The sequence below is a fragment of the Nicotiana tomentosiformis genome, chromosome 5 (assembly GCF_000390325.3).
Source record: "Nicotiana tomentosiformis chromosome 5, ASM39032v3, whole genome shotgun sequence".
Lineage (NCBI taxonomy): Eukaryota > Viridiplantae > Streptophyta > Magnoliopsida > Solanales > Solanaceae > Nicotiana > Nicotiana tomentosiformis.
The window spans coordinates 123998411-124009016 of record NC_090816.1 but is presented as its reverse complement, the minus strand read 5'-3'; the positions used below and the strand labels follow the sequence as shown (position 1 = coordinate 124009016).

At 36.1% G+C, this 10606-nt stretch overlaps 1 protein-coding gene across 1 annotated transcript; it reads right to left on the bottom strand.

Annotated features, from left to right (window-relative positions):
• Positions 1-7646: 7646 nt before the first annotated feature.
• Positions 7647-9392, bottom strand: LOC104116297 (5-epiaristolochene 1,3-dihydroxylase). The gene is made up of 2 exons (XM_070175296.1): positions 8447-9392; positions 7647-8306 (listed from the first exon to the last, which is right to left on the bottom strand). The coding sequence occupies exons 1-2, from the start codon at positions 9338-9340 to the stop codon at positions 7686-7688; spliced, it is 1515 nt and encodes a 504-aa protein (XP_070031397.1). The 5' UTR covers positions 9341-9392; the 3' UTR covers positions 7647-7685.
• Positions 9393-10606: the final 1214 nt, after the last annotated feature.

Below are 10606 nucleotides of genomic sequence, written 5' to 3'. Positions count from 1 at the left end.
CTGGTCTACCTTCTTCATAGATTTGCCATCACTGATACGCTGCGCCTGACAGTTAAAATGTAGTAAAGGCTACTCCACTCACTTCCACAATACCCATGGTGCGGAGAATACGGTGACAATTTTCTAGAAATCCTCGGGCATCCTCTGTAGTTGTGCCACTGAAAGTAGGTGTACTATACCTCTTAAACCTCTTAAGTCTCTTTTGTTCTTCTTCTGATGCCTCTGACCTGACCTCAGGCTAAACCGGATTAACAGGTTGTACCGGTACTACTCCCGAAACCTGACCAATGTGAACTCGCTGCTCTGGAATACGGGCTGTAGGATTCTGAGTTACTCCCTCAATATGCAAAATATTTGGTGCAACAGAGATCAATCCCGCCTGAGTTAATGTACTAAGCTTGATCGTGACTCATGAGACCTATGTAACCTAGTGCTCTGATACCAACGTTAGAGAAAATCTTATGCCATTTAAAAACAATTCAAGTAATTAAAACCTAAAACCAACTAAACTGAAATAAAACTAGAATAAAGTGTGAAAAGGTATAACAACCAAAATATCTAAGTACAACCCCGGATCTGGTGTCACAAGTGCACGAGCTACTAGAAATTCTACAAATAGAGTCTGAAATAAATACAATTATTTTGAATGAAATGAACAGTGAAAGAGGAAGGGGAAGGGGAATTCAAGGTTTGCGGATATCAGTAGATCTACGTCAAGTCTCTGAATGTGATAATCCGAGCTAGTGCACCTCACGTACAGTTGGGACCAGTACCAAAATCTGCACAAGAAGGGCAGAGTGTAGTATGAGTACAACCGACCCAATGGACTCTGTAAGTGTCGAGCCTAACCTCGATGAGGTAGTGACCAGGCAATGACAGGACACCCACAGAACTAAACTTTTACAAACATAGATATATGCACCAAACAACAACAAAATAGAGGTTTAATATGTATGTTTGGGAGGGGATATGTGAAAGGGGGTCAAGATACGATAACTGCAACAGGAATGACAACACCAGACAATCAAATAAATCATCAACCAATAAACATGGATAAACATACGGAATAAAGATGGCACGACATCACCCATCGTGCTTTTACTCCTAACCTTACCATGAAATGATGATATAAGGATAATGAAATTGCACGGCATCACCCTTCATTCTTTTACTCTCGATTTACCCATGTAGCAATGAATAATAGATGTAGATGGCACGACATCACCCTTTGTGTTTTATCTCTCTTCCTCTCTATGTATTAATCGATAAATGAAACAATAAAACGGTACAGCATCACCCTTCGTGCTTTAACACCCTTCCTTGTTATGTAGTAATGAATATAAAAATTTGGGAGATAGATAATACAAGATTAAACTTTACGTCAAAAATGATTCCAAGATGCCGAACCTCAACTTCCAAAATACTCAACCATCACAGTTAATCCATACATACGGAAGGAAAGATCAAGTAAGTAAAAATCTAATCTAAGTAAGGATGTCATAATTAAAGAGGCAATAAATCCCAAGGAAACAAGTTCTACCCGCATGCTTTAACCTATCAATAACGCATAACTACTCGTCACCTCACATATACATTGTACCCACATATTAAGCACATATCACATAGGCAAACAAGTCATAATCCCTCAAGTCAAGGTTAACCACGACACTTATCTCGCTCCGCAATGGACTCAAGGTTCAACCACGGCCTTGCCTTTCAAACAAGCCTCTGAACTAAACAAATCTAGCAAATTATTAACCAAACGATTCAGAATAATCCTTAGGAACTACCCACGAATGAAAGAGGTTCAATTTAGATAATTATTGAAAAAGTCAAAAAAGAAAATCAACCCCGGGCCCGCTTGGTCAAAACCCGAAATTCGGACCAAAATCCGATTACCTGTTCACCCCCGAGCCCGGTTATGTAATTTATTTTGAAATCCGACCTCAATTCGAGGTCTAAATTTTAATTTTACAAATATCACTAATTCTACCCAAATCCTCAATTTCCACCATGAAAATCCTAGGTTTAATGATGGAAACTTATGAAATGTAATGGGTAAATGAAAGAAAGTAGATTAAGATCACTTACCAATGAATTGAGGAAGAAACACTCTTGGAAAAATTGCTTCTAAGATGTTTAGGGTTGAGAATTTGAAAGAATGAGCTAAAATCCCGTCTATCTCAGCTTTTGGCCAGGCGCAGACGTCGCAATTGTGACCTGGGGTTCGCAATTGCGAATCCTGCAAATGCAAAAAAGCCTTCGCAAATGAGAAGAATTCTCACCTATGCTGCCATCGCAAATGCGAACCTTAGATTATCGCAATTGCGACCTAAATCTCACAAATGCGAGAAACCAGTCCCCAGTCTTTGCTCGCAAATGCGAGATTTGCATTTGCGATCCAGACCTTGAATTTGCGAAGTCTGCGGTCCAGCACCACAACACAGTTCATCAACTATTTTCTCAAGTCTAAACCACTATGAAACCTATCTGAAACTCACCCGAGTCATCGGGGCTTCAAACCAAATATACACACAAGTCCAAAAATATCATACGAACTCGCTCGCATGATCAAAACACCAAAATAATACCTAGAACTACGAATCGGATACCAAAACGAATAAAATTTTCAAAGAAACTTAGGAACTTCCAATTTTCCAACCAGTCGTCTGAATCACGTGAAATCAACTCTGTTTTAAACCAAATTTTGCAGACAAATCATAAATACAGTAATGAACTTAAACCAAGCTCTGGAATTAAAATTTGTACCCGGTAGCAGCAAAGTCAAACTTCTATCAAATATAAAATATCTTTAAACATTTAAACTTCTAATTTTTAACAATTTGCGATAAATCAAGCTAGGGAATTCCGAATTCGATTCCAGGTATACGCCCAAGTCCCAAATTACGATACTGACCAACCGGGACCGTCAAAACACAAATTTGGGTCTGTTTATTCAAAACGTTGACCGAAGTCAACTCAAATGAATTTTAAAGCATGATTTCACATTTTAATGAATGTTTTTCACATAAAAACCTTTCGAAAAAAGACACAGATTGCGCACGCAAATCAAGTAAGGATAAACGGAGCTATTCAGGGTTTCGAAACATGGAATTTAATGTCAAAACTATAAATGACCTATCGGGTCATCATAGTTAGAAATCACGATTTAATCTTATTATTATGAGCATGTTTTACTGCTTCATTAGACAAGAGTGTGTGAATAGGGAATGAATAATCTGCTTAATCTATGTAACAAAGAAGATGTACATTTAGTTAACAAAAAAATTGGCCTTGTCATATCTTATTGTTAAACTGAGAAGCTTTCATTTATCCATTTGATTTGCTTCCCTATAGCAGTGTGAGGTCTTGAGTATTGCTTGGTCCAAAATATGTGTAGTGCTATCAATGATTCTTTAAAGAGTTATATTTTCTGTGTGCCAATATATTTATCAGCATATTGGCCACTAGTAATGAGTCTATCTCCATAATGCACATGTTGTACCAGTTTTGTATACACCATTTTCCTTCTCCGTTGCATTTAAATCTGTGATGACCTAATATGTCATCTTTAATTTTAAACATTCATTTTTGTGTTCTGAGACCTCGAATAGCATCCTTCAACATTCCTCGATTTGCGGGCGCTTTACGGGTTTTCAGACAGAAAATAACATAAAAATGCCCTTTTCAGAAACAATAAATAATTTTTAGTCTCATCATGTTTTTCTTGTAGTATAATACAATTAACAATTCAGTAATAAGTTCGGTAACCAATGTATAATATCAATATTCATATTTGGGAGGTTTCAATGAACGGATCATGTAATCGGTATAACTATGAACTTCTTCGCAAGAAATCAAATATAACGGTAGTCCCTACTCGAGGGAAATCGGTAACGGTATGCTAGTTCTACCTTCCCACTAGCCAGGGTTGTAACGGTAATCAGTAATTACAAGGTGCACCAGGTCTAACGAACCCGCCGTTAGCTACGGGATCCTTCAATGTCTACTCCCATTATACTTGTCTCTGTAATCCGTATATACTCATAGAAAATATTTTAAAACAATATAGGGCATTTTAGTTCTTATCAAATAATATAATTTCATTTCGATAACAGTAAATTCAAGTAACGGTAAAATATATTTAGTGACAATGGCAATATTTAAAATAATGGTAATCATCTCAGATAACTATTTCGGTATCATATCGAGTAAAAGACTTGTCCCACATCGTATGATTGAGTTATGCCCATTTCCGTGTCAGAAAAGATTTCCCGTCGTCGTCGTCGCCATCGCCCACGGTAGCATGGGGCGCAAGCCCTGTCGCTGGGAATTGTTGGGGTTCTGAAAATTGCGCCATAGGCTGCGCCCCATGCTACATGTGGCACTCGAAACAGCAGAGGCTCTGTAAACGGGATTTTATGTTAGTTTTTTAACAAAAATAGAGTTGGGGAGCTCGGTTTGGGCGATTTTCAAAGGAGTGTTTCACAAATTTGAACTAGGTAAGTGTTCTTTATCCTAAATCATTTATATATCATGATTCCATACTTATTAACATCATGAATCCGTGAATATAATTGAAGAAAATCATATTTTTATAAAAATCTGACAAAAATATAAAATGAATATTTGAAAGGCGATCCGATGTCGGAATTCGATAAGTTTTGTATGGTTGAATTCGTATCTGAACTGGTGTTTGTATTCCGTGATATTTTGTCGGGTTTCAAAAAATAGGACCCACATTGACTTTTAGTTGACTTTTCCGGAAATGACTTAAATTAAGTCTCTTTCAAATTGTGAATAATTTCTAAAGCTCAAATTGAATTGTTGGTAAATAAATTGCTAGGTTTGGTTGGTTTGGAGAATAATTCGAAAGGAAAAGCCGTGGTCGAGTGATCACTTGAACTGCGAATCAAGGTAAGTGTCGTGGTTAACATTGACTTGAGGGAATAGAACCTTGAATTATTTGTTGCGTGAATTTCATATGTAACGACGTATATGCGAGGTGACGAGTGCCTATACGTCATCAGATTGATTGTTTGCCTATTACCTGAAAATCATAAATTATTTTAAATCATGAATTAATTATTATATTAATTATTTCTCTCATATTCTTTGCCCAATATTATGTCTTGAATTCATGCTATAATTGCTACATGCTTATTTGACTTATGCGTCTTAATTGCTACTTGACATTTAGCATATTATATATTAAATTGCCTATTTTCTCACTGATTTCCACAGTTAATTGCTACTTGTCATTAATTATTTCCTAAATAAATTATAATCATTGTATGCCTTGTTGCCTAATAATTTCCTATTGAATGTGGTATTTATTATAGTATTTTTTACATTTAAGAGTTGTTAAATTATATTGTTAGAGCGGGTTGCACGCCGCAACAGATTTATTAAAAGTTTATATTGTTGGAGCGGGTTGCACGCCGCGATGGAATTTAATTGAAAGATTAAATTGTTGGATCGGGTTGCACGACGCAACAGATTTTATTCTAAGTTTATATTATTGGAGCGGGTTGCACGCCGCAACAGAAATTAATTGAGGTTTATGACTACTGAATTGACTTCAATTATTGATATGATTTACCGGTCTTACTTCTTTTCTTGTTATTATTATTATTATTATTATTATTATTATTATTATTATTATTATTATTATTATTATTGCGTACATGTTAATGTAAGCGACCTGCCTTAGCCTCGTCACTACTTCATCGAGGTTAGGCTCGACACTTACAGAGTACATGTGGTCGATTGTACTCATACTACACTCTACACTTCTTGTGCAGATACCGGAGATGGTCCCAGCGGCGTACTGTAGATTCGCTCGGATTCAGCTATCAGAGGAGACTTGAGATATAGTTGCACGATGTTCGCAACTCTAAAGTCCACTTCTACTTTATCTTAGCTGTGTGCTTTCTTTCAGACAACTATATTTTATTAAGACCCTTGTTTGTATTATTCTAGAAGCTCGTACACTTGTGACTCCAGTTCTGGGATGGTATTTAGACATCGTGTTATTTTTGGTTTGCACATTTAAATTCAGATATTATTCCAGTTGTTGGTTTCTATACTATTTAATTAAAGTGATTTGTTAAAAATTGTTTAAATTATTCTAACGTTGGCTTGCCTAACAAGTGAAATGTTAGGCGTTATCACGGTCCCGAAGGTGGGAATTTCGGGTCGTGACAGAATCAATATTTTGCTCAGCATATTTACAATACGACTTTCCCGGTTTATTTAACTAATTGAAGATGAGACCGAGAGCTTTTCTTATCATGCAACTCCTGCATTGAAAAGAAACCGGCGATCCAAGGCTAATACTAAAGGGTCGTTTGGTTGGGAAACAAGTTATCCCATGATTAATTATCCCGGGATTACTTATCCCACCTTCCCATAAGGATAAAAAAGGAATCTTTACACAAGTAGCCGTCCATATTCATTGTTTATTTTTTTAGTCATATACATAGATTATACATTGAATATACAATATTATACACATATTAAACATAAATTATACATAATTACATCTCAACCGGCTATTTTTAGTTTAAGTGATTGAGCGAGCGGCTAATTGGGTTAATTCTTCATAAAAAACACCACAATCCCAGGATAACTAATTCCCGGAATTAGTTATACTACAATTTTATCCAACCAAATGTGGGATAAACCCATCTCAAATTTAATCTAGGGATTAATTATCTCTTATCCCTCGTACCAAACAAGTCCTTGGTGTACCTTTTGCATAATGGGTCAGAGAAGAAATGGGAACAACGGTTTAAGCCAGATTGGTTCTGTTATGTTATCTAGTTTCCAAGTGTATTTATTAGTATGTTTTGGTTTTGGCTTACTTATGAGATTTAATCATTTATACATATTTGATATTTTCTATCTGGTTGAGTTAACATATGTGACAGAATGTTAATAAGAGAATTAATTTGGTTGGCTTCCCTTCAGATTTAGATCAACATACTCCTAGCCATATCGTTTTCAAAAGAAAGATAAATATCTTAGTGGGGAATTATTAAACAAAAGAACCAGAAAAATTCTCAAACAAGGAAAAGAAGACTTTTAATCTAGTAGAAATAAAGAAAAATGGAGCAAGAAAGATTAATTATTTCCATTTGAAATTTGGCAGACCCCTGTAAGGATTTTAATTTCAATTTTAGATTGTAGTTCATAAACAATCTAATAAAATCCTATCAATACTTCTAGGATTGTATAAGTTAATGATTTTCACAAAACATACAATAATAGTAATTTTCAAAAGATTCTCCAAAACACCACAAAATAACATCTTCCTAAGAAGTTCTGAAATGGTACGAGCAGTGGCAGATTCAATATTTTAAAGTCATGGGTGCTCGTTGAAAAAATTCCAAAAGAGAAGGAAAAAAACCAAAAGAGTTTAGTCATGGGTGCTCATTCAATGCTTATTTAAATTTTTTGATAATTGCCTATGTAAATCTATTACATTTGTTTAAAGGCAATGGGTTCTCAAGCACCCATAACACTCCATATAGATTCGCCACTGGGTACAAATTACCAATGGCACCAGTAATGCGTCCTTCTTATACTTTTTTTGAATAAAAAATACATGTATTAGAAATCGATAAAACCTAAAACACCAAAAGAAAAATTGTAATTAAACTAACAAAGTTGATGCCGTGAAATTAGTCGCGAGAAGGTTGATAAGGAGTAGCTTTTAGGTAAATGTCACCCTTTCTAGCAATAGTTATTCCAGCTAATTCTGTCAAGTCCAAGTCTCTTGGCTTCATTCCGGTTGGGAGTTTCCAGTCGAAGTGATACAACAATTGAGCCAATGGCAAGTAAAGATTAGCTAAACCAAATGACATTCCAGGACAAATTCTCCGTCCACCACCAAAAGGAAGAAATTCAAAATTATTACCAAAAAAATCCACAGAGCATTGCTCAAATCTCTCTGGCTTAAAGCTTTCTGCGTCATCCCAATATTTTGGATCTCTTCCCAATGCCCAAACATTAACCATCACTTTGGTCTTCGCTGGAATAGTGTAGCCGTTTATATCTGTATCTTCCCTACATTCCCTTGGAACCAAAAGTGGAGATGGTGGATGAAGTCTCAAAGTTTCTTTAATAACTAACTTTAAGTATTTCAGCTCCTCCGCATCATTTTCATCAAATGTTACTTTGTTTTTAAAGGCTTCTCTCACTTCTGCCTGAGCTTTGGTGAATACACTAGGATTCTTCATCATTTCAGCCATAGCCCATACAGTTGTTGTTGATGAAGTTTCTGTTCCGGCAGCAAACATGTCCTGCAAATTAATAATGGCCAAGTTAATTACAACATTAAATTACTATTTTTCTAACAAGAATTCTTATTCTTGGTAAAAATTGGAAATGGATATGGGAGAGTAAGAAAAAGCATAGGATTGTAGTATTCAATAGTACTTACAACAATAATAGCTTTGATATTGTCGTTGGTGATGGGAAATTGAAGACTAGTATCATTCATAAGTCTTAGTAGGACATCAATTAAATCTTCACCTCCTAATGCTCCGTTAGTTTTCCCAGTTGCAAGATTTTTCTTGTGCTCGTTGATGACATCCTCAACAATGGCATCTACCTTAAGGTGGGCATTCAGAAGTTTACGCTTCATTCCACTAAGAACATGAAGAAACTTGTATGAAGGGAAGATATCAGCCACATCAAAGCCTTCTGCTAACCCTATTACTTCTCTGATCTTTTTGGCAAATACGTCTTGACCCTTAAGTACTTGCCCAAATGCTGATCTACACGTCATGGAGCTCGCGAACCAAATGATCCTTTGCGTAAAATTAACTAGCTCACCTGAAGAAGAATCTGACCGAATAGAGTCAATGAGACGAACGACTTCATCACGTCTGATCGAGCTGAAAGACCGAACATTCTTTGCATTGAGCAGTTCCATGACACAAATTTTACGCATTTGTCTCCAGTGATCACCATAAGGGCTAAATGCGATATCAGACTGGTTATAACAAATAATGTCCATGGCCAAAATTTTAGGCCTAGATGCAAAAACGACGTCATGAGTTTTTAGTACTTCTTTTGCCATCTCCCTAGAAGTAACCACAACTGCAGAAATTTCACCAAACTGAAGGTGCATAAGTGGTCCATATTTTTTGGCTAAATCTCTAAGGACATGGTGTGGTTCTCCACCAACCATATGAAGCATACTTCCTAGTATTGGTATTTTCCATGGACCTGGTGGCAATTTTTTGGTTTGGCTATTGGAGTTCTTCCATTTCCTTAACAAAAAGAGGAAAGATAGAAATAGGAAAATGGAAACCAAGCTGAAGAATTCCATTTTGGGAGAGAAATGGAGGATTATTTGGTTCGATGATATAATTCAAAGGTCAGTTGTGTCATGTGTGTGGTCTTTTATAGGCTTTTGTTTTGGCCAGAATGTGTAGTATTTTTCTGCAACTTTTGTTTCTCAACATATGGCCGTCAAAGCACACTTTTTTTTACTTTCCTGTTCATCTTTCTTCAGAGTCAAAACAATTCAGCTGACTCAAAGAACAAATTCGTTTTGTGTACCAATTATTGTGAAGCCAAAATATGAATATTTTTGTCACTGTATATGCCGGGGAAATTCTTTAGTAATATTTCCGGAGCGTAGCCAAGAAAGACTCTTAAGTCTTAACTAAGGCGGCCAGGCATTTGACGTATATTCATCTTCTATATACTATTCGTCAAATTTATTTACTTATTGTTATATTATCCGACTAAATTTCTCTGAATCATGTGGTAACTCAATTCAACCATGCACGCAAGCCAATACACGTAATACGAAGCTGCTCAGGGCCTTATACCGCCGAACGGGACTTAAATTCTCAAAACGACCGGTCAGGTCATTGCATATTGAAAAGAAGCTGGTGGGCCAAGGCGTAAACTAACAGTATACCTTTTACATGATGCGTCTGCGAGGAAATGAGAATAGCGGATTAAGCCATTAGGTGCAGGTGTTTTCCGGAGGTGAAATCTTCTAGTTCTTTCTATTGACCTGAAACCAAACTCGATTGCCATAGATTCAGAAATGTTGTGGTTTAAGTAGTGTAGTCACTACTAGAAAACTGCGAAAAACCGTCCAGAAATACCCAACGAAATCGGTCGGAAAAATGAAAAAGCAGACCGATTTTCGACTAACATTAATCCGTCGAAATTAGGGTGGTCGGTAATAAATAGCGACCAAAGGTAGTCGCAATTTTCCACAGATTTCGGTCGGTCAATTAAATTTCACAAATCAAAAAAAAGAAAAAATCTGCTAAGATCGAAGTCGGTCGGTATTTTTAATAATATAATTAAAAGATACACCGTCTGGGAATCGAACCGGGGTTTGTATTGTGGCAAAATACTATTCTAGCACTTAGACCATTGGTTCACTTTGGTTTAAGACTTTCTTTTATTTTATTTGTACTCTTTAATTATATTTTCGCGTGAAAATAACTGACCAATTTCGGTCAGTTTTATAAAAAATATAAAATTACCGACCGAAGTCAGTTGGTTTTTTTAAAATGACCGACCGAAATTGGTCAGATTTTTGAATATTAATTTTTATTTATTTTACATG

Excerpts from the sequence above, each read along its gene's own strand:
- LOC104116297 (XM_070175296.1), bottom strand. The coding sequence starts at position 9,340 with ATGGAATTCTTCAGCTTGGTTTCCATTTTCCTATTTCTATCTTTCCTC. Across the intron at positions 8,307-8,446 it reads ATATCAAAGCTATTATTGTT|GACATGTTTGCTGCCGGAAC; the intron begins GTAAGTACTATT and ends ATTAATTTGCAG.